General features: G+C 37.5%; 2 protein-coding genes and 1 pseudogene across 2 annotated transcripts; all 3 read right to left on the bottom strand.

The window, feature by feature from the left end:
- Positions 1-5,059: 5,059 nt before the first annotated feature.
- Positions 5,060-7,184, bottom strand: LOC121746217. Its single transcript, XM_042140153.1, has 5 exons — positions 6,869-7,184; positions 6,668-6,722; positions 6,428-6,484; positions 5,754-5,831; positions 5,060-5,585 (listed from the first exon to the last, which is right to left on the bottom strand). The coding sequence occupies exons 1-5, from the start codon at positions 7,127-7,129 to the stop codon at positions 5,176-5,178; spliced, it is 861 nt and encodes a 286-aa protein (XP_041996087.1). The 5' UTR covers positions 7,130-7,184; the 3' UTR covers positions 5,060-5,175.
- Positions 7,185-8,465: 1,281 nt separating this feature from the next.
- LOC121745921 (hydroxyproline O-galactosyltransferase HPGT2-like) lies at positions 8,466-10,181 on the bottom strand. Its single transcript, XM_042139866.1, has 7 exons — positions 9,845-10,181; positions 9,685-9,748; positions 9,448-9,460; positions 9,285-9,357; positions 9,135-9,188; positions 8,948-9,020; positions 8,466-8,588 (listed from the first exon to the last, which is right to left on the bottom strand). The coding sequence occupies exons 1-7, from the start codon at positions 9,976-9,978 to the stop codon at positions 8,493-8,495; spliced, it is 507 nt and encodes a 168-aa protein (XP_041995800.1). The 5' UTR covers positions 9,979-10,181; the 3' UTR covers positions 8,466-8,492.
- Positions 10,182-14,489: 4,308 nt separating this feature from the next.
- On the bottom strand, positions 14,490-21,748 carry LOC121745920 (annotated as a pseudogene).
- Between the last annotated feature and the right edge of the window lie 3,233 nt (positions 21,749-24,981).

Below are 24,981 nucleotides of genomic sequence, written 5' to 3'. Positions count from 1 at the left end.
CAACCGCTAACACCGCAAGTATATCTGATTTAATTGCGGCTTGCTCCCCGGCGATAAGTGGTAAGTATTTTCACCAACGGTGTATTTGTCATATTTTAAACTTATGTGTACAAGATGCTTTGTCTTTATGGCAAAGACATATTCAACCTATTACTACAGATGTATCCTTGATCCACTGGAAGCCTCAAATTAGCAAGACGTGGAAGAAGTATCGCCACACGAAGAAAATAAGGTACACAACTTTTACTTTAGACGTGTCTACTAGATGGAACTCTACATATGATATGTTGCATTCTACATTGGAGCATATAGAATATTTAGTTGATTTTTATAGAACTTACCATGTTGATGATTTATATCTAACATCTTCTTGTTGGGATCAATGCATGAGCTTGTTTAAGTTATTCAAAGGTTTTCGAAATGCAACTATTGAGTTATCGGGTGTGTATTATTGCACATCCGTTCGTGTTTTAGAACATTGCATGATCATATCACTTGGTTTTAAAACTGCAATGAAAAATTCCACAAACAATCTTGAGTTAATGTGTGTTTTATATTACATGGTTGAAAAATGGCTCAAGTATTTCAACGAGATCCCCACGGTTTTTTTGCTTGCCAGAGTTTTGGATCCAAAGTGGAAACTAGTTGGTACTTTCAAAATTTTAGAATTTTATTACAACAATTTGGCTTCTATTGATCTTGAACCACTCCGAGCTTTGCAAACTGACGAGGACGACAACTACATAAACCTAGCCCAAACATTCTAAATAAACCTCCCCCACCTCCCAAGCCTCCAAAGAAGTTTTGAGTTCGACTTGCGGGCTCTCTTTCACGATTATGAAGCCAAGTACAACCGTACCCACCAAGTGAGACCTAGACCCCCCCATCAAACACATAACTTTGGCTTCTTCCAAGTTGATGACCCCGACGCCCAATCCCAATTGGCGGACCTATACGGCTTCAGCAGCGGAGGAAGGACGGCAAATTCGACAAGTGAGTTAGACTTATATTTTGACTCACACTTTTCATTCAATGAGGAAGAAGGAGGTCTCGATCCCCAACAAATCGACGTCCTAGATTGGTGGGGATCACACGAGAAAGATTTTCCCATCCTTGCATCAATGGCCAAGGAGATCTTTCGGTTCCGGCTTCCACTGTCGCCGTCGAGTCCGCCTTCAGTGTTGGAGGCAACGTCTTGGACGACAGAAGAAGTAGACTCACCGGGCAAAACATGGAAGCCGCCATGTTACTTGATGATTGGTGCTCCGCTGAAATTAGAGACCAAGAACCGGATTGGAACAATCAAGTAGTACAACCCGACCAAGACTACTTCCCCGACGAAGAAGAGTAGGCGCGCCACCAATTCCTAGATCAAGCCAAATAGGTAAGTAAGGTAAGAGAACTACGTGGACTTTGATTCCAAAATGCAATTGAGCATTGATGATACGTAGGCATCTCAACTTAAATTTTAAATTTAAGTTGAGCTCAACTCATTTTCCTTTATTTCTTTTTTCTCCCATTTGTTTCGAATATGTAATTTGTAAATTGTAATCAAGACTTTAAGTCTTTTGTATTTATAATTTTTAAGTTGTAATTTGTAAATTTTAAGTTGTAATTTGTAGTTTTAAAGTTGTAATTTGTAAATTTTTAGTTGTAATTTGTAATTTTAAAGTTGTAATTTGCAATTTTAAAGTTGTAATTTGTATCAATAAAATTGCATTTGTACATCGCTTTATTCTAATTTTATTTATACAAATATATTTACATTTTTTACTTGAATTACAAATTCACAATGTATAAAAAAAAATTGAACCGCCGAACCGGACGAACCTGCCCGGAACCGGACATGCAACGGCGGTTCCGGCGGTTCACGGTTCACGAACTGGAACCGCCGAACCTTGGCCGGGCCGGTTCAGGTTCACTTATTTTTTGAACCGGAACCGGCGGTTCCGAACCGTGAACCGCCGGTTCCTGAACCGTGGTGACGTTTACCAATATGTGACTTAATATAAATAGGAGAATAAAGGAGACAGAAAAAAAAATATATATAACAATTATTGCTCAGAATTTTCGTCCCCCTCAGAGAAAGAGAGAGTTCGAAATTTTGCCTCCTCCGTGAGCTGAGTTCTGTCTTCGTTATTCAAGTTCTAGTACGCTGGTGAGATTTGCCCACACAAATATCAGTGTACAGTCCGGGACACTAGTCAAAAGATCCGAGGTCGAGTATTGAAGATCTTCACGTGGAGACGGAGCAAGCCATCATCAATTCTTGATTGAATCCACGAAGTAAATTGGCTAATTCCGTATTAAGCATGTATTAGGGATTTCATATGCTAAAGCATGTTTTAATTCAAGTTATGAGCATGATACATGTGATAATTACGCGAATAGAATTTGTCTAAATAATCTGCAAAATAGATCAAATTTATTTGATCGGATTTCACGCACGCTTCCGCTGCCAACCCCTTCACCTTTAACATATGTGTGTTTACCAATGCGTGTCATCATCTCCAAAACTACAAAACTTAGAGCGTCCGCATCGGTGCTCGATACGGAGAGCTGACGTCGTGCCGTCGACGCGGCATGCTCCCTGCTCGCCGATGTTCTCTTGCTGACGGCACGACCATGCTCTTAGCATCGAGCACCGCCGTGCCGAAGAGCAGGGCGACGTGGCGTTCATTGATTGGCCAACGGCAATGCCGTTGGCTATTTTCCATTTTTTTAATTTTGAAAATTATTAAAAAATCATATTTATATAAAAAATAATTTCCCACTTCCGAATAAAATATATCCGTTTTTTATCCACTTTTAATTTATTTTACATATTTTTACCCAAAAATTCACATTGTCATTTATAAATACCCCCATTTCAACTCAAAATTTTTTACACCACACTACACCAAACAATTCTCTCATTAATGTACTTCTCTCTAAGTTCTCACTGTTTCTCTCTTGCAAAAATACCCGGCTCCGGCAATCACCACTCCGACTCCCGCGGATGGAACCACAAATGGTTCGGCGCAACGCCATTCCCTTCGCCGGATACGAATTTCTCGCCCCCTCCTCCAACCCAAGATTCGCAAGTTTCAAGTGGCTACCGGCCTTACCCGGTGGACGAGCAAGATGCCCCCGAGGGGCGATACGGGTGGGAACCCGAACAAGGCTCGGGCGGGAGCGCCTCGATGCCACCGTTGTCCCAAATTCCAGAGGGCAATTCCGACAGTCGCGTCGCTCGTGGTGTCCGTGTCCGTACTCGTGGCAGTATCGGTGACCCCAGCATCCGCACCTCGTACACTCCGCCCGAGATGGATAAGATATTCGATGCCTATTTGAAAATCTCCGAAGATGCCGAGGTGGCATGAACCAAAGCAGGGATAGGTTTTGGTTCTGTATCGCTCGCCGATACAATGTGAGACGACCGACTGGAACTATCGAGCGCAATGAGAGTATGGTGCGCAATGTCATCGAAAGAGCCAACGAAGAAATCCAAATGTTATAGGGGTATTACCTCCAGGAACAACAGTCGGTAGGGAGTGGCACAACCGAGGTTGACATCATCACGAATGCCATGTCGACCTACCAATCAATGCAGTTCAAACCATTCATGCATCTTAACACTTGGCTGATGGTGCGTAATCATCCAAAGTATAAGGCAGGCGTCCTATCCTCCTTGAGCTCCTCCAGCAAACATTCCAGGACGATATCCCTATCCGATTTCGCCGAGGACGAGGTGGCAAGCTAGCTTGTCGGAGCTCACTTGGATAGTCCCGACGCCGGCCCGAGAGGTTTCCAACGCCGGCCCGAGTGGTTCCCAACGCCGGCCGCAAGGAATGAAACAGGCGACGGCCAACCGCCGTCGCACCACAAGCCCCAGCCTCACCGCCGGCTCCCGCTCCTTTTGTGCCGCCTCCACCCCCACCAACTCGTTGTGGGCCATTTTGGCTCAAGCCAATATGGCCGATACGTCTCGGATGACTCCCGATAAACTTGATTCACATATTGCAATGACACGAGCTCTCCGACAACAATTGGAGACACCGCCATCAGTCTAGTCTTCTTTTAATTTCAACGGGTGTATTTTTTAAGATTTAATTATGTAATTTTTAATTTGTAGGATTTTAATCATGAAATTTTAATTTTTAGGATTTTAAGTATGTAATTTTTATTTTTTTTATAATTCCTAATAGTAGTTCAGGTATTTTGAATTCAGTTTAATATTGCGGAAATGTTTTTAGTAATTGAAGTATTTAAATTGAATAATAGAATGATGAGACCCTTGAGGATGGTCTTTCGGAAGAGCATGGATGTGAGTGTTATGCTCTTGCGGAAGAGCATGGAATAAAAAATGAATAAAAGTGGGTCTGGGCCCACATCCATGCTCTTTCCTAAGAGCATGGATGCGGATGCTCTTAAAGTAGAGTAAACATTAACAATTTCTTTTTATGTGGGATTCGACCCTGCTTGCCCTTATCCCTCGTAGAAGTATGAGCAGTGGTTTATTTTTGTCATATGCACGATTCAGATAGCTGACAACAACGTATTCAGCTCATTACTTTTTCGATTGTCCGACCAAAGAAGTCTATTCAATGGTCTAGTTCTCCGATGAGCTCTGTCCAAAGTAAAGCCGGGAACCGAGCAGCACCCACCAGTTGCTTGATATGTCTCATTGTGTGCACATTCCATCTTATGTCATCATCGAGGCTCGTGGCAATATGAATCGCTTTAGTATGAATCGCTTTAGTATGAGATGTCATTCAAGGACCATTTCTCGATTTATGCGTGTCATCCTCAGATATCATTCAAGGCGGAAGAGATCACCTACATCTCTTCATACAATATTTCCTACTGTACTAATAATAAAATGACATGTATATTCGTAGAAAAAAAATAAAAATGCAAGATGGTAATCTTCTCTTTGTTTTGGTATCATATCTCAAATGTTCATATGATATGATAAAATATGTCATCTAATCAACTCTTATTATCTCACCCTCATGTAACCTACTTAACTGACTGCAAATCAACATATGAATGCAGTATCGACCAGTAATGTACAAAGTAGAATTTTCATCTCTCAGTCATGTCAACTACTGCTCTTAAATTACACAAAGAAACTGTTTATAACTAACTTTTACAAGCCCAAAAATAACAGGATGAAGGTTACAGTAAGACCATCTATCTGCCCACTTTCTGAGGCTTTGCCGTATTTCTAACAGAGCTATTATTCTCTTCTTCTACATCATTCACATATATAATACCTTGCTCATCTTCTTCATCATCATACTCCTCTTCCTCCTCTTCTTCCTCGTCTGTATCATCATCAACCATGTCAGCGCGCAGTGTACTGAACTCAGGAGGTGGAAGACAGTCTTCCGTCTCAGCCTCGTCTCGCTTCATCACAAGGTGTCGGATGACCCTCTCGTCTCTATCTAGCATGCTCTTGAATTCATTTATCCATTGCGCTTCCACCTCGAAGTTCATGAGAATGTAATGGGCGTTCTTCGCTTTCTTTATCTTGTATGCCAGCCTACGCATGCCCCAGTCGCCGAATCTCCAAACTTTGCCCTTCTTTTCCTCCAAGAAATCTATCAAACAAATTGTGTAAATGAGAAACAACATCTGAGATACTACTAAAAACAAAAGCATGATCAACCAAGATGAGAAACGAGGAAGAAGAGCTTCCAACTTTCATTACAAACAACTATTATCATGAGATTAGGATATCATAAGCAACAAAAGGATAGCAAAAATACCTCGAACTTTGGTGTTCACATTCTCAACCTCGTCTTTGTAATCCTCATGGATAAGATATACGACTTCATAATGTCGCACTGTTCAAGAAACCAAGGCACATTAGTCACTTAAAGGAGCTTTCTAATATGATGATGTGGAACATTCCTCTCCAATTCCATCATGTTCCGATTTTGCAAGTGCACTTGAAATTCATATTGAAAATACATTAGGATATATTAGTAGAATGAGATAGGAACAGAGGAAATGAACTACATTTACGGTCACCTTATAATTTTTACAAACTCTAACATCACAAATACAAAGCAAAAATATCAAGATAACGGAACGCAAATATTTACGGTCCTCACCATTCCTATCATGTTCAATTTACAAGAGCTCTTCACATTTATACTGATAATACAATATGCTATGTCGATATGAGATAAAACACAAAACCAAAAGATTTACAACATACAGACAAAGGGACCAAACTACTTTCATGGTCTCCACAAACGATAAACCTTTTTCTAACCCAAACATCAAATGATCATTGATAGTTCATCTATCATAATATGAAAACCAAAATATCAAGAAAACGGGGAAGAAATAAAACGTCATAATAAGTAGATATGGCAATAAAACACTAATCAAATCAAAAATCAAAACACTAAGAAATCACAAGGGTCATTCTCACTTTGATCTACATTAGTATCACTCTCTAGCAGCAGATTTAAAGCCTCAAAGAGTTCACCTGCAAATCAAAATTCAGAGAAATCACTTTAGTTCAAAATTAACTAGAAAATTTGGTTAAAAAAGCCATGAATCCCAACAAATAGAAACAACAAGCAACTACTTCACATTTAACTACTAGCAAAAGGTAATAATTTTAGCTGATTTTATACTGTAAAACTAAGAAATAGCAAAATGAACTCACGCTCTTCGACATCGGCAAACTCCGGCATAAGCCTACCATCTTCTTCAACACTCCTCTGCCCAAACATTCAAACACAACATCAAATGCGAATCTCATTGATTTTACATTCTTCGGTGTAAAAAGAGTTGATTTTCTTAGCAAAACTATTCACATTTTCAATAAATTACAAAATTCGGAAAAGACAAAATAAAAAACACGCACCTGTTTGAGAAGCACGGCTTCGGGATAAGGGCCAGTGGCTTCATCGGGCGTGGAGGCGAAGCTATGGCTGTCATCTTTTCTCTTTTTCTTGGGTTTATTTTCCTTCTTCGCCACCACCGTAACTGTAAAATTGCTTCTGAGCTTTGATTTTGGCGAAACCGAAGATAACCAAGTGAAATTAGGGCTTTTGTGTACATTGAGGTTTGATTTTGGGATGCAATTGAAGGCGAATTGAGTAGATTTTAGCAAGATGGAAACCATTATAGATGTTTCCTAGAGCTGTAGATAAAAATTTGGCATTTAGATGATTCTTGTAATTTTGTGTACACTGTTCTATTAGAGAAAATCGGGTTTATAAGCTACTTTACCTTTAAAATAATAAAAAATATACTCATTTTGTTATCTCTTTCATAAATGGGAAAAAGCCAGCTGCATTGGCGTGTATATAATTAAAGACGCCAGCCTAGTTGGCGTTTTATAATGTCGTCGTATTTTACTCGTATTTTCTCCAAATACAGTTAATTTGTGTATAGTAAATTAGACACGCCGAAGGGAATGGCGTGTTTAGATAAAGACGATGACATTGGGGATGGCGTTTTTATAAACCCGATTTTCTCGACGAAGTAAACTAACAAGCTGCCTTTCTCCATCTCCAATCATATAACCCCAGCAAACCCCCTCTCTCTCTTCTCCCGACATTCTTCATGTTTTTTCTCTCTCCATTAAAGATTTGAGAAATCTTCATCCTTTGGGTGCCGGAGAGGAAACAAGGGTTTGTACCATCTCAGTATCGTCGCCATCTCTCAGATGGATTCAGAAAATTGTGTATGAAAACAGAAAGAGTGAGATGGTTTAGCGTTTTGTTAGTTTCTAACTTTCAGTATAGTATAAAGCTTATCCACATTTTATGAGAAATGCAATTGGTGAAGGTGAGATTAATCAGATTTCATTTGAGAAGAAAAGGTTTAGACCAAGATTGAATTTTTCGAGAACCCGAGTTCTCAAATTACGCAATTGTTGAAGATGAAATTAATTAAATTCAATTCTACAAATTGGTCTTTTTTAGGGTTGTAAATAGATTTTGAGTTTGATCTAATTACCGTAAATTGAAATTAGAATACATATTTGAGGAAATTGAATCTGAAATTTTCTTCTACTATATATTTTAAGTTGAGTGTGTATTGATACAATTTATGAAATGTATACACTTGGTTAATTACAATGAAATTTTAGAAAATATTGAAATTTTAGAAAATATTGTCTTGTGTGTTAAACAAAAATAGGAATTAGTACTACTATATTTATATATTAATGTGAGAGAATTTTCTTTAAAAAAATATTTTTACATCTTTTCTTGGACAAACTAAAATATTAAACAATTGAGAGAGAAAGATTGAACAACATTAGATGGAGAAGTAGAAAAATATTACAAGAAGAAAAAAGAAGTATTCCTCAAAATCTGAACTTTCTCTAGTCCCACTATAAGTAATGCCAATTTAACGAGCATTCTAGACGTTGTGATGATACATACACTTACGATTTCTAATCACCAAACTTCCACCATTCTGGTTCGCACCATGTTTTTCCCCTGCAAGATAAACAGGTTCAAGTACTTACTAATGATTTACCTCTTTTCACATACGAAATTTTTGTGTAAACTAATCAAGAAAGGGAGTATCACTTTGTTGGGCATTTCCTCCTGGGCCTCCTCATGATGATCATACTGAAGCTAATAACCGAGAGCTAAGGGATTTCGAGAGTAATTCATAGTTTAGAGGAAGAGAATGTATTATCTTTCAGTATGTAAATGCCTCGGTTCTACCTCCTTAAGTAGGAGTGAATTACAATGTATTTTAGGCTAGAGATCAATCTATTCTAGGCTAATGTAATACATATTAATGCTATATCAATTATATATCAATTACAAATCTTTTTCCTCTAATTGTGTCCTTCCATTTTGGTATGTTTGACAGATCCTAGCAAAATACTAACTTGTTTTACACTTGTAACACCTATGTAATCGAAAATGCAAAGTTTACTGTCATTCTGCTAAACTGACATGGTATTTGGATGGCTTACAAGTATCAGAATGTCTTCATTTGCACGATTTTCCTCTGCAATACCACGGTCCAAGCTATCACCGCGATTAGGGCTGCAAATTCAAGCAACTGACGACGTTCAACTTCTAGTTTACAAATAGATGAAGATCTAAGACAACTATCAGCAGATTTTCTTTAGAAACGAAGTCCAGAGGCAAGTGGCTAACCTCCTTCCGATCACAAATCGCACGACGATCCCTCTTTCTTCCAGATTTTTAAAACTTCAGCTGCAATCACAATCAAAGTAATTGGTGTCATAAGTTTCAGATCAAGCAAACAAAAAAGAAAGAGATTCGTCTGATATACATTTAACTTACACCCTGACATCCAAGACCCCCTGATTATGTTGCGTCGCAACCGACGCAACATATATGTCACATTCTCTTCCCCCTGTTCACCTTCACCAAAAGCCAGGCTTTACACCTCTATGTTCCATCGAGGCATATCACGTAGTGGCTCATTCACTCATAAAATCAATACCTAATAGAGTTTTCTACACACATTTTCACCATCATAACTAATGGAATAGAAAGAGCATCTACATAACAGACTTCAGCAGTTCATCTTACAAAGCTCGAATCTCAAATCTAGAACCAACTAGGCTAAAACTATACCATTTCACACCTCTCCCAAAATAAAACCCATTTCTTCAAAACTAAAACAAAAACAAAAATTAACCTAAATGCGAATTTTGTTTCAGATTCAGAATATTCAAACCTGACCAGAATTCTTCTTCAATAAACCAGCAAGCAGAGTTCGGTTCTGTGGATCTTGCCACAACCTGAGATAACAAAAAAAACCCAAAAAAAGAAAAAAAAAAGAATCAGATTATAGAACAGAAGAACTGATCACAAAGGGTAAATGCAGAAAGGGTTACCGGCCAGCAACGTAGAGCCACGCAAGGCAAGAGAGGAAACCCATTAAAAGAGGAGATTTGGAGGTGTTTTGAACCGTCTTCGATTTCGATCGCCTCTCTGCTTTCGCATTTGTAACTGGTAAATAGCTCTCCATTTCCTCCAACACTAATCAAATTCAATTTTCACGATTTCTTGATCAATCGAGAAAAATCACTTCGGATGTGGTAGTAAAAGGATGAAGATTTCTCAAATCTTTAATGGAGAGAGAAAAAACATGAAGAATGTCGGGAGAAAAGAGAGAGGGGGGTTTGCTGGGGTTATATGATTGGAGATGGAGAAAGGCAGTTTGTTAGTTTACTTAACGGCACTCGTATTGGCGTTTTTCAATTATAAAACGTCTGTCTTTATCTAAATACGTCATTTCCTTTTGCGTGTCTAATTTACTAAACACGCCAACTCAATTGGAAGTGATCCAAAGATGGAAGCAAAGTGTTGTCCGCCCTCAATTAGTTTGATGGCTTTTGGAGTGATCCAAAAACCAAATTAATTCAGGTTTGGTCTAAAGCGGACAATACAAACTAATATGCCTCCAAGGATGCTGAATTTTCTTGAATATAATACTCTATCCGTCCATTGAATTCGATGATCCACTTTTTTTTTGGATTGCCCTACTAAGATGACTCATTGCTAAAAGTAAAAACACTTTTATCTGTACGTTCTTCCCTATCTCGTACTTTATTCTCAACACTTTATACTTAATAAAACTATATAAAATCTCATGCCGTCCAAGGAAAGATTCATCTATCTTACGACAGAGGAAGTAGTTTGAAAACAGCATTGGACCGTGTCTTGCAAAATTTACATTGGATCGTGTCTTGCAAAACCTATACTCAAGATTAAATCTTGGATATGCGTATGTAAGATGTGTCTCCAAATTGATGACGCGGATTAATCATATTCACACATAAACACATGGATTAGGGGGTGCGATCCATTGCTAGCTTTTTTTAAATTGCTAACTTGTTAACTCTTCAACACAGTATATTAAAAATGTCAACACGACGACATTGATATGTCAATACAAATTTAAATGACGTACTTATGTCTTTGTGTTGAGATTTAAATATTCACGTCAATCCAAAGACATAAGTATGTCAAGTAAATTTTTGTTGATATAGTAATGTTGTCGTGTTGACATTTTTAATAATTGCGTTGATGAGTTAAAAAGTTAACAATTTAAGAAGAATTAACAATTGACCGCACATCTATGAATTAGTATATCTGTATAAGTCAAGTACTTGGATGTAAAATACACTGTTTAATTAATATTCTCTATCCCTAATAAATACTATATAAAGTATTTGATTTTTTAATCTATTTGTGAATTTATAAACTCCTCTAATTTAGAAAGTATTTAGTAAGAACATTATCCTTCCTCAACATTTATTTATAATTTATACTATTATAATCTAACTAAATACTATTAATAATGTGAACTTGCACCATCTATTAACACTACTGTTATTATTTTTTTCTTTTTCTCTCTTTTACCTTATTAATTTTATAATAAAACTTAAGCCCTATTAAAAGTTGATATATCTATATTGGATAGAGGGAATAATAGAAATATTGTGTATATATATCATATAAATAATATTACTCATACATAATTGAGACAGATCTTATTCATTAATTGGATCATACATAGAATTAGCAAACCAGTAAGACAACGGATTGCTAATGGTAAAAAATACGAGAGCAATAATGACAAACTCTAAAATTATTTGATGCTAATATATTTCTTCACTATATCTGCACCGAAAGGAAAACTTTTTCCATAGAAAAGAATCTTCTCAATTAGAATCCAGCATTACCTGATAAAAAAATTAAATTTAGTCATATAAACTTAACATAAATGTACAAAATAAATGGAAAATAAATTTAGTTCACTTCGGAATGACTAGATGGGTCAGCTGCGTTCCTGATGTGGTCTCGATTTTAGGAGAGATTTGTTTGGTTGCAAACTCATCCCACATCAAAGAATATATAAGTGTTGTCTAGCCCTAATTAGTTCGACGCCTGGCCTTGAACCATAGGTCATCTTACACCCGACTCTAACTCTAGCCCTTCAAGTCCTGACCTTAACCAGGGCAACTCCGAACGCTTAAGTCGGGCCCATGATGACTTATGTTTGAGTCGGTCCTAGAATGACTTGATGTATTGACTACATTCTCGGTTTGGTTGCAGTTTGATGGGAAGTTTGTTGTGTTGCAATCTCATTCCGCATGGGAGAATGAAGTTGGAAACAACCTATAAGTGTTGTCCAACTCCAATTAGAAAGTGCTCTCTAATTATGAAGTTTTTTTTCTAATCTAATTGTAAAATTATAAACTCTCTATTCAGGAAATATTTGAATAAGATATTATTCCTACATATCATTTTATTTACAATTTATATCATTACAATCCAACTAAAGTAGTACTTCATCCGTCCCAACTAAGTTGTGTCGAAACTTTTGGACACGGAGATTAAGAAAATATGTTGAAAAGTAGGAGAGTGGATTAAAATAAGAAAGATAAAGAGAGACAATAAGTGATGGAATAAAGTAAGAAGATTGGATGGTTTGTTTTTTTGTCTAAAAAGGAAATGACTAAACTTAGTTGGGACATACCAAAATGGAATACGGCTCAATTTAGTTGAGACGAAGTGAGTATTAATAATGTGAACCCCCACTGTACATGGACACTACTTTTACTACTTTTTTTTCTCTTCAAACTTACTAACAGAAAAATTGTGTATATATCTATTGGGGGTAGAGGGAGTAATGGAAATATTGTTGTGTATATATCTATTGGGGGTAGAGGGAGTAATGGAAATATTGTTTATATATATAATATATAAATAAGATTACTCGTACATATTTGAGAAAGATCTGTTAATTGGTATTCATTAAGTAGATCATACATTGAATTAGCAAACCAGTATTCATTAACTAGATCATACATTGAATTAGCAAACCAGTATTCATTAACTAGATCATACATTGAATTAGCAAACCAGTAACCCAAGGGATTGCTAATGGTAAAAAATACGAGAGCAATAATGATCAACTCTAAAATTATCCGATGATAATATATTTCTTCACTGTATCTGCAGTGAAAGGAAAATCCTTTTTTCATAGAAAAGAATCTTCTCCATTAGAATCCAGCATTACCTGAAAGAAAATTAAATTTATTCATATAAACTAAATATAAACGTACAAAATAATAATAAAAGAATTGGAAAATAAATGTACCATGCCCATATATTTCAATAAACATTCGCAAATGTGGATCCACAGGAATCCCCATTGCTCGGTACCTCTCATCATAAATCGAGTACCTAAAATTCACAATTTTTCTACATTATATTTTTACATATTAATGTTGATATGAATATTATGTATAGGGTTAATTATTGCAGTTTTACCTAACGCTTCCGTAATTGCTTGACCTACATTCCTCATCAGAAAAATTCCTATTCTTTTGGTTTGGAACAATGTCATCTTCACAAACCGTTTTTATTCTCTGCAAAAAAATTAATAGACTATAGAGTAATATATTTATTTATAGCATAATGCTTAAATGTGAAAAAAGAAATTATGCAAAATTTGTTGGCGCACACAAAAAAGTACTACTCTCTCCGACTCATTAAAATATGGAGTACAATTTTAATTTTCGTCTGTTCCATAAAATTATGGGTATTATGATTTATGAAAAGTTGTCCCCAACTCATTATTCATAGTAGGCCCACCATTACAATTCATTAACCACTAATAATAACGTGGGTCCCACTATCACTAACACTATTTTAATTATTCTTCACATTCTCTCTCTTGCTTTACCAATTATGTATTAATCCCGTATTATTTCAAACGTACATAATTTTTGTGGAACGGAGGAGGAAGTAGATACATACCTTCAACGTTGGTCCTTGGTTGACGCTGCCTGTGCCTGCCATTGGTCTAGAAACACACATCATAAATCATACTCTAATAATGAGTAGATATCAATAATAGTAATGTACATACCACTTTTAATTTACAAAAAAACTTAATAGTCATTTATTCCAAATATATTGTAAAATTGTTTATATTTCTGGAAAATATGTTACCTTGTTGGTCTAGAAGTTGTATGATTCACATTAGGCGTCCAATGGGAATGTTGAGGGGTCTGCTGCTAATATTCGAATCCATAAATAAATATAAATAATAAAAATATATAAAATAAAATAAAATAAAATAATAAATGAAAGAGAAATTACAATTATTGCATGTATTTGCTGTTCTTTTGGACTCTCTGCGCCGGTCAATAATGCTAGATAGGATATGTGTTCTTCTGTATCTACAATTCTACACAATTTTGAAAAAAAAATTACAAATATTGTAATTATAAGGGATAACTGCCTTAAAAGTCATCAACTTTGCTCAAATTCCGGTTTTTCCCACGACCTATAAAATTGGCGTATAAAGTCACCAACTTTGTCGGGTTGCTGATATCTCCCAAATTGACACGACCCTGTGTTTTCCGGTAAGTAAGTAGCCTATGTGGCAGGCCTGAAAGTTGACAAGGATTCATCGAAAAAATTTATTTCTGTAATTGCTCCAAATTTCAAGCTTCGAACACTTCATCCGATTTGGGAGATACCAACTAATTTACGTCCGATTTCCTTCAATTGATCGGTGTTATCGGTTGACGGCGGCCCCACCGCCGTCAACCGAAATCTCGGAGGTCCCCCTCGGCCTCGGCGCCAAGCCTGGAGCAGCGGCGGCCACTGCATCCCCTACTTCATACTGAAATCAACAACGTGGACTAAATCTCTACCGGCGAAGGATTCCAAAATCGCTTGATTAGCAGTGAAATGCGCAAATTTCAGATAGGGGCACGTCTCGTAGAAATGCATCTGGAGCAGATCGGTGAAGGCGGAGTCCGGATTCACCGGATACAATCTGTAAATTCGCCTAGCCAAAGCTTCAGCGAAATAGGTCGCGACCTTCCGCATCGCACCGGCTTGCGACACCGCTAGAAAACTGATGTTCTTCACCAGCACTTCCGCCAATTTGAAATCCTCCTTCTGCACAACCTCCGCGCACGCTATCAGCGAGTGAACAAGCCTTATTCCATTTTCATGCGAGTCAACCATCACAATCGACTCGCTTGACTCAGTCTCCTGCGTCGAAAGCTTCAATTTCTTGGTCGGAGATGGGGGTTTCGCCCTAGGGTTAGGGTAGACCGCTTTTCCGGTATGGCAGTGAGATCCGACCCGAAATCAGAGTCCACAACCATTCTATTAACGGCGGAATCGAAATCCGGAGTAGGATTGAGGCCGGAAATCATGGATTCGAGCCAGGAGGAGAGATCAGAGGGGGTTGTAGTGAGTGGTGTTGGAGGCGAGCTGAGAGAGGTCGTCGTTTTCAACGCTGCACATGACCTGCTCCAGGTGCTCGATCTTTTGCGCGACGTCGGCCATGTCGGAGGGCTTGATGCTGTAGCCGAGGACGGCGAAGAGCTCGTCGTCGGCGTCACAGAGCCACATCGGGGGCTTGGAAGAGGAGCTGCAGCTGGCGCTGCTGGAGAAGTCACTAAATTTTTTTTATTGCACAGTCAATAATTGTTGACCATGTCAGCCGCCATGAGACGCCACGTCAATTAAAAACGACACATCAACTCGCTCTTTAGCCGAAAAAACCATCATGGGAAATCGGCGGCTAAATGCAAAGTTGGTAACTTTATACGCCAATTTTATAGGTCGTGGGAAAAATTGGAATTTGAGCAAAGTTTGTGACTTTTAAGGCAGTTATCCCAAATTATAATATCAGGTCTGAGTTTAGCAAACATAAAGTGCAAGTCATTAATACACTCTCTATCCACCATTTAAAAAACTATTTTACCATTTTGGATTGTCCACGATTTATAAAACTATTAACTTTATTTCACTTTTAATATTCGGACCTCATATTCCACCAACTTTTTATACTCTCAAACAAATATAAAACTAATACTTTAAATGGGTTACACGTTCCCCTCACTTTCTTCCTTTATTTTTCTTCACATATTTAATGAATTTCTTAAAACCCGTGCCGAGTAAAAAACATTGACGGACACACATATGACTAAGGAGGGGTTTAAGGCCCTTCCCAAACTAATTTTTTTTATTATTTTAACTGTATTATATTATAATTATGTTAGTATATTATGTTTTATTATTTTAACTGTGTTATGTTAGAATTTTATGTAAAATGATGTGTAAAAGTCCCTAACAAAACTACATGACATAAAAAATTTATCATCTCATCCAAAATTTAGAATATACAGCCTCTACTATTAATAATTTTCTGCGTCCGCCCCCTTATCAAAAGGGCTCTTTGAATTGTGGACGGAGGGCGTATAAAAAGGTGAGATTTATGAGCATGTTTTTTGCATTTTGCAACATATAATGAGCAATCTTAATTTGATTTGAAATTCGTACCTTGCTCGTGTTTCCATTGGAAGCGATGAGAGAAATTGAGGCGTTACTAATGAAGATGATATCGAATCCTGGGGTGATCCTCGCTCCATTTTTCTGAAAACAAGATAAAATGTAATTACACAGTAATTACCATTATTTGCCATCAATTTTATCATCTATAGCAATAATTAATAATACAACTACAACAACAAATACAATAATATTTAGAGAAGGTCCATATGTTCACCAGTGATACTACATTTCCATCATAAAAATATATATATGTAAAAAAGCAATAAATCAATTCATTTAATACCTTAATGTTTTATCTCTAATTGATACAGAAGTCTCGAGAACTGCGAATGATAACCAAATATGTCAGTAAATCGCAAGTGATACACAAATTATATCCCCAATGGGAAAGGAAAGCCAAGAAGATTTTATTTTTTATTTTTTATTTTTTTGAGAAAAACACTACATATAAAAGCAGGAGAAAGAAGAGGATTCAAGTGAATACTTTTATGCAAGCTGAGTATTTCTATTCGAATTGAAGTTATCAATCCTCTATGGTTTATAAATACTGAGGATTAATCAAACATGGTAAATAAATTTAAACAATAGCAATTAATATTATTATCTTTGTTGGATTCTGAGTTTGTGTGATCCATTCTGTATAGATGTATTTTTTTTAAAGTATGTTAAATTAAATGCCAGGTTTCAAATTCGAATGACCATATAAAAAATTGAAAGGTTGGTAGTAATGCTAATTGCCTTGTATTACATGAAGGCAAACAGTCATTAGTGCTTTATTAATTTACACTTTTATTTTTACTTATTTAGGGACTATGATTTTATTTTTAGGATTTGTTAATTATATATGAAAACTCTAATTATTACTCAGAAAGCTAGTATTTAATTGGATGCATGTATTTATGTTTTCGATCTTTAACGTAACAAATTATTCAGCAATAACATTTTCTAAAACCATTACATTTTGTTTTATTTATATTAAATTTATAATCTAAGATTTATAATTTTCTTATCATATAAGATAAATTTATGGCAAAACATATCCACATATCCTTATATTTTTATATTTTGTTTCTTAAGGACCCTTATATAATTTTTTATTTAATAGTTACTCGTACTTTTATACTCTCCGTTAAAAAAAATAATCTTATCTTTTAATCTTTGTCTATTCACCAAAATTAGTTTCATACTTCAATTGAAATTGAAGGTTACACCTAATTTATATTACTCCTTCCATCCCATAAAAAATGTCACTCTTGTTGGATGACACAAAATTTTAGGAGATTTTATTTTGTGTTTTAACTGAAACGAAAAAAAATACTACCTCCGTCCCGCATTTACTGTCACATTTACTTTTCTGCACTCCTTTTATAAAAATGATACTCCCTCCGTCCCGCTTTAGCAGTCCCGGTTGATCAATTTCGGGTGTCCCACTTTAGGAGTCCCGGTTGAACTCGGTGCATAAAATTTGATGTCCACTACATCAATTTATTTATTACATCATTTAAAAATGGGACCCAATCTCCACTACATCATTTATTTATTACACACTTAAAAGCAAAAAAGTAAAAAAGTTGTTTAAAAGTGGGACCCAACCTCCACTACATCATTTATTTATTACACACTTAAATACCCCTTAAAACATGTGCCCGACTCAACCGGGACTGCTAAAGCGGGACGGAGGGAGTAATAAATAGCTAAAGTCGAGAAATAGTAAAATAAGAGAGAGAATAAGGTAGAGAAGAGTCTTCTTTACATTATTCTCTCTCTTACTGGCGAGACTTGGAAAGAGGCGAAAACGCGATTAGAATGCGGATCAAGTTATATGGAATGATAACCGAACCGGTCGGATCAGTTAGAAAATTGTCGTTGCCACTTAATCACTACAGTCTTGCTCTCGCTCTTTCTTCCTTGCCAAAATAATTTATAAACTCCCAATTTTGCACAACTTTAACATTAAAGCGGCAAGTTCCCACAGAGAAGTTGGTGTATCGAGTGTGTGAGTAGTGAACAGGGGGGTTGGTTGCTGCCACGCTTTAACTTGGAGTTTTTAACTATTGTCTTTACTCTATGCAGAATTTAACTAGCTAGCTTGATCAATGGAACTTTAACTACTGGGTCAAGTGAATTGCAGTTAAACTATGCAGAACAGTAAATGCGAGAATGTAAACGAAAATAACTTTGATTAAACTAAAAACTGAGTACAACGTGAAATTTAAACTAAGCTAACACTTTGGAAGCTAAGAAAACGGTAAGAACTGAGAAGAATCTCAGCGGGAAACTTAAGATAACGCTAACAGAAATGAGTATTCTGAAGTGCTCCCTTCGGTCGCCCTTTTAACTAAGCTATCTAAGCTAAGCTAGAGAACTGAACTAAACTAAGCTAGAGAGCTTAATTAAACTAAGCTAGAGAGCTGAACTACGCTAGATAACTAAGCTAAGCTAAACTAGACGGAAAGTAAAGTGTCGAATCTCCCTTCTTGTGGTGGCACATCATCTATTTATAAGCTCGATTCGACTCCCAGCTGGATAACGATCTTGATAGGGAATATTCGCTCATTCTGAGAGTGAGCGACTCATTGATTGCTACGTGCTGTTCTTCTAGAATGACGATGCTTTTGGTAACAGATTCGTATAACAGCTTCGTCCTTGCGTTCTCATATTCCGGCACGTGTCCCCTTCTAGAACGTTGCCCTTGATAACAGAATGGTGCTCCATATCCAGCTCATTTCCTCACGTGTTCTTCTTCTAACAGCCAGCGGTCACCACCTTACTGCTTGATCGTTCCCCCTTGATCAACTCCCCCGATTCATGGCCCTTTTTCGCCTTTTGTACTTGCTTGATTAGTTCGGCCTTGCTGCCTTGGTCAAGTAGCATATCTACACATTTTAACACTTGTTTTGCGCGATAAACCGATCAAGTAGTATACATTTTACCCTTAAACCGATGCATGAAATGAGCCTTATCAAACTGCTCACACTTAAAACATACTTGTCCCCAAGTATAAAGAAAAAGAAACGAAAAAGATAAGGCAAATTTCAGGCATGGTTTACTTATTTCACAAGTAAAAGAAAAAAAATCGAAAAGAAAAAACAAGACCTTAAGATAAAAATACGTATTCACATATATATGCATTAGACCGAATAATTTTCCAACAATCATAAAAAAATAAAAATAAAAAAAAAATACCCGAGGTCGAGGTCAATCCATTTGTCAGTAGCTTGTGCTCCTTCTCTTTCGCCTTTGCTTGATCAAGGTGTCAGCTTGTCGAGATTTCTCAATTTAAAAACCACTGTTGGATTCACTCAGTCACTCATTTCTCACAGAGATGTTAGGACTTTCACTCGGTGTTGCCATAAATTTAATACCTTGAATCGGACTGCACAAGATAGTTCCTTAAGGTCTTTATTTTAGGTTGTAACGGGGCTCAAGGGTAGTAACGTATTAGGGTAGGGTCCTAGGGGTTCTAAGTTCAAATATAAAATTTTAAAGAAAAATCACATGAGTCGAAAAGCCAAAGATTTGACTAAACTCGCTGGATCAGAATTGGGATATTTATTTCTTCCTCTTCTTGATGCTCCTTCTCGATCAAATTTCAACCTTTAGCCTTATAACTTTCGACTTATTTGTTTACTTTTGATTTTCTGGGTCAGGTTACAACTATTTCCTTCCTTTTCTTTTTCTCAAACCTTTTAATCATTTTTTATATGATCAACCCGATTGTCTAACTTGATCAACCCGGCTACCCTTTATTTCGATCATTCTATTGTTATCCCCTTTTGTTTCCCTTGACAAACTTCATCTCTTCGACCCTCTTTTCTCATGTGATATGAAACTTGTATTTGGTCTTAAGGCTTCAAAGAATGAGTAAGGGTGTTTGGGCTCAAAGTGGTTAACTAAGGGGTGCCTTGATTAATGAGGCGGGGTTGTGGAATCGAAGGAAGAAAACTGCTCAAAAGGCTAAGTCCTAGTGCCTTTAGTCCTTACTACTTGTGCAATTTTCATCTCAATATTAAAAGTCAGCCTCTCGTAAATTTTTTCTTTTGTAAAAATAGTAGAAAATGTTCTACTTTTGGCTTATAACTCACATATAGAGAGGCTTCACAGTTGGTTTAGAAATTGAGCGTTTCCATCATACTTGCGTCGTTCAAATTGATCAAGTTTTTGCAATCAAGTTTTACATGTGAGCATACTGAATCCTTTTTCTAACTCTCCCAAAAAGTAATCAAGTCTTCCATTTATCCAATTTCATGCATATTGTCTATCTCATTACTATCTGGAATTTGTTATTTTTGAAAAATTTTAGCATGTATGATTCTACTGTAACTAACCCGTCCCCCCTCCCCACTGTATATGAACTCGTCCTCGAGGGACTGGATGCAATGGAAAAAAAGGGTTAGGCACAAGCGACGGCACAACAAGGAAACTTCTCACACTTAGACCAGATACTGGGCTAAGTGTGAGACAGTGCCAACAAACAACACATGCTAATATAGAAAAAACATAACACATAGGCAAAACAGACAATAACTTCCATAAACTTCTCACACTTAGTCCAGACACAGGACTAAGTGTGAGAACGGAGTCAAAAACACAATTTACACAAAGAAACATGGTTAAGGGTGATACTACTACCTTCTAGATTGTTGAATCAGGAGAATGTTGCGCGCCTTCCTTATCGCCTCCATTACACATGCCTTCCTTATTGCCTCTAAGGCTACGCGTTTATCGGAGCTCCTCCTTCTTGGTATTTTTATTCTTTTTCTCTTTCGTGGGGAGAAGCATGCTGGCAGCGTTAGTAAGCCTCATACCTTGGTTGGTATGGTGGCCCATTTTAGGGGAAGGAAGAATACTTTCTTCCCCCTTCCTCTTGCTCCCTTCCTCTGCTCTCACCTGGTTGCTCTCCACAGTCTTGCTTGCTTCAATGACTGCTCCGGTCCCTTGGTTTTCTCCTCATCCGCTTGCTGCCTTGTACCATCAGCTTCAGGAAGCAGCTGGTTCATTGTCTGGTGGCGCGTCCTTCTCGGGATGGAGTCTTCCTCTATAGTCGAAGAAAGGTTAAATTCTCCCTCCTTTCGTCGTAGAAAGAAATCACTAAGAAGAGGCAGCCCTTCTGTTGGTGGTGGCGGAGCAGGGTCCTTAGACCGAGAAATTCTTAGGGGAGCTTTTAGGGCAGTGTAAATCTCCACGGGGTCAGCGCCGGCGGGAAAACTTCTGAGTACGGAGTCCACACGCCTTATGTCAGTCGGCTCCACATATTGGAGCCAGCTGATGAATCTAGGAGGCAATAATGGGGTTCTGGTGGTTGGTGGACTGGATGGTAACAAGGAGCACTGATTATCACTCTTGATGCCGGCTCCTGAAGAAAATGAGGATGTATTAGATGTCTCGAGTTGATTGCCCTGCATTTCTTTCTGATTATGTTTGCTGGTGATTTGAATTTGGAGAGAATTAGATGAGGATAGCACAAAGGTTCTGAAGGTAGTTGATGGAAAGTGAGATTCGGAAGACCCTTTTTATATTGCAGCCCCGACTGTTGAGATTCCTGCCTGTTTGAGATATCTGCGTTTGTTCAGATTTGTGCGACTCTTCACGTGCAGGCACACCTTTTTAGAGTGCCAGGTGGCAAAGCTTCTCTGATACGCTTCCTTCCTCTCTCCAGGACGTCCTTTCATTTCAACAGTCGGCGCCGCCTGACACCTCTCAAATTACTGCGCACGTCTTATCATCACCTGTTCTTATCAACTCAATCACTGCACCACCAATTAAGTTCAAATTGCACTGATCACGTGGACCATTAAATCCCGATGACAACTCACATAATTCCACTTGATCAGTTTCTTTTCTCCACGTCCGACTTTTGATTAACTAAGAAAAACTTAACACACTAAAAAAAACTATTTACACTAACAAGGATTTGACAGGGTTTCCTTGGAATGTCACTTGATCAGATTAAGAGATTTAGAATTTGTCGCTTGATCAAGCAGACTATCCATGAATACCCGATCACTCCTTCTACCTGTTTACTGGCGTGAGCTAGGCATTGGTAGTGAAATGTCATTCACTACAAATGCCTCTATTCTGTTCCTACCGGGTAACTCACTTTCCTCCAAACTGTCGGTCCTTCCTGCGAACTTTGCCCTTTTAGGTGCAAGTTGCTCCCAGCTTCTCTGTTTACTTTGATCAATCCTCCTTTCCTGGCAGATCCGCTGTCCCTCAGACTTCGACTTGATCAGATGCAGGTGCCCTCCAGGGATCTTGTCTGGAATGGCTTCCCTATTTTCTTTTTGCAGAATTCGGCGCAGGTGACTCGCCTCTATGTTTTCACATCCTTTCCTATCAACTGCTTCCCACTCAAACTCCTGTAGAAGGAGTAACCATCTGATCAAATGCGGGTTTGATCTCCTCTTCGACGATAGGTATTTGATGGCTGTCTGGTTTGTATACACCATCACTTTGGAACCAAGTAGGTGTTGTCTGAACTCCCCAAATGCAAAGACTACTGATAGCATTTCTTTTTCGGTCACATCATAGTTCCTTTGCGCCCGACCCAATGTTTTTGATGCGTAGAGGACAACATAACTTTTCCCCTGGATTTTCTGACTTAGTATTGCTCTCAGAGCACAGTTACTAGTCTCACACATCACCTCAAAGGAGTGATTCCAGTCAGGGCCGCGTATTATAGAATAACTCATCAATCGATCTTTCAGAAATGGGAACGCGGCCTTGCAGACATCAGAAAATTTAAACTTTATGTCATCCTGGGGAAGCTTCGTCAGGATCTGGGCTCTCCCGGCGAAATCCTTGATGAGTCCTCCACGGGCCTCAGCGTGCCTTAACAAGGCTCTGATCTCCTCTTGGTTAATAGGGTACGGAAGTTTTGCCACATGTGTGTGCCTTGCCATGACTGTTCGAGGGTCCGCCCAGTTTGAACTTCGCTTCTTGGACATCAGCTGGGGTTGATGTTGGAAGAGTAGTTCTTTCTGTTTCTGCAATCTTGGTTCGACTGGTTTGTGATCTGTCTGGCTGGACAGGTTCTTGAGAGCCATCGGCGATGCTGGTACGGAAAGTCATGCATAAACAAATAAATCATGCATACAGACTATTTGACCGATTATGGGATTAATTAACTACATGTGAAACAATCAACTGCATGCTAGAACACAGATTATTCACAAATAAGGAATCAAAAACCTAATTCATGAATCCCTACTGTTTAGAATTAGCGATCTAATTCTCCAAAAAATCGATGATTGCTTGCGCTTCTCCATGTGATGTTCTTCATACTCAATCACGAATCTTCTAATTTGTATCCCGAACTCAGAATCTGACCTTTGGGTGGCTAAAGCTCGTCTGAATCAAAAGGACTTGATTAGAGAAGAAGACAAAAATTTCAGTTCTGGAGAGAACTGAAAGACACGTTCAATCTAGAGAGAGGAATGATTAAAATGAATTAATTCATTTCTCTTCTGTCTAATCTCCTTTATATAGAGTTATGATGGGCCAGATTAAGGATCCATGGAGGTTGGACTTGAGCCAAACCTATTGGACTTTTACTAATTAAATTGAGCCCCAATTTAATACAAGTCTAACAGAATATTATAATCATCCACTATAGTATAATAATATTGACTGTCCGTCCAATCCCAAATTACGAGTAATCTGGGTTTTACCTCTTTAATTTATTATTTCTCGTGTTTAAGATATAAATATCCATTAATTAATTTAAGTCTGCTAGTTGACTTTAATTAATTAATATCTTTTTCCAAGAGTTGTCTTCTTCAAAATCTTTATTTATTACTCTAGAATAAATTCCAACCGGTCGGGTTTCTTAATAATAAAACCTTTTTCGAACACCTCTTGAGGATATTATCAAACTGGACTCACCCAGCACACGATTCATTGCAATAACAATACTAGCACCTCTAGACATTGATCACCACTACGCAAGATATCAGGATTCTTGGATTGCGAAAAGTCCGCACCATTTGATAAATCAAAGTAGTGCATAATCAATATCGTATGCTCAATGTTATGTCAACAATGATTAAGAAATAACAATAACCGAGACCTCGTCTTTCAGTAAATAGCAAGAAAGACTTATCTCAACTGTTATATCCTTCAGTGCTATACCACACCAGTGTCGTTTATTTCCTAAGGTAAGGAAACATGCGGACTGACACTACAACCTTTCACAATAGGTAGCCAAAGCCAATCTAGGTTGTGAAATTAGATTTCTCTTCTACAAAGGATCGACTATGTCACCTTCTGTGAACGTCGTTCACGACCAGTCTACTATGAAGAAGAATTAGACTTGTTTGCTTCTTATACATTTAAATGTTTGAGAAACATCTTATAAATGCACAAACAAACACCAATGCGATAAAATTACTTCTTCTCGCCTTGGGTTAAAAGTGGATTGTGGAGTTTATTGTATACAAGCAATTATATTCGTGCAACATGCTCGAAATATGTTTTTCAGTAAATTAATTCTAACAGTCTTTTCATTGAGAGAGATGTGTCTTTTCATTTCAATAGGTATCTATGTCAACAGTCGTGTCATTTCATATGTGACTCCTAGAGCATTATAAAACGAGTCCTCGTCTCTTATTATAGACACACCACAAAAATATGTAAAACA

Source organism: Salvia splendens, chromosome 8 (assembly GCF_004379255.2).
Source record: "Salvia splendens isolate huo1 chromosome 8, SspV2, whole genome shotgun sequence".
Lineage (NCBI taxonomy): Eukaryota > Viridiplantae > Streptophyta > Magnoliopsida > Lamiales > Lamiaceae > Salvia > Salvia splendens.
Note: the sequence above shows the minus strand (reverse complement) of the source record. Positions and strands in the feature narration are given on the sequence as shown.

Coding starts and splice junctions, on each gene's coding strand:
- LOC121746217 (XM_042140153.1), bottom strand. CDS start 7,129: ATGGTTTCCATCTTGCTAAAATCTACTCAATTCGCCTTCAATTGCATC. Junction 6,485..6,667: donor GTTTGCCGATGTCGAAGAGC/GTGAGTTCATTT, acceptor TTTGATTTGCAG/GTGAACTCTTTGAGGCTTTA. Junction 5,586..5,753: donor TGTGAACACCAAAGTTCGAG/GTATTTTTGCTA, acceptor TTTGTTTGATAG/ATTTCTTGGAGGAAAAGAAG.
- LOC121745921 (XM_042139866.1), bottom strand. CDS start 9,978: ATGGAGAGCTATTTACCAGTTACAAATGCGAAAGCAGAGAGGCGATCG. Junction 9,749..9,844: donor TGGCTCTACGTTGCTGGCCG/GTAACCCTTTCT, acceptor TTGTTATCTCAG/GTTGTGGCAAGATCCACAGA. Junction 8,589..8,947: donor ATGAAGACATTCTGATACTT/GTAAGCCATCCA, acceptor TAGCTTCAGTAT/GATCATCATGAGGAGGCCCA.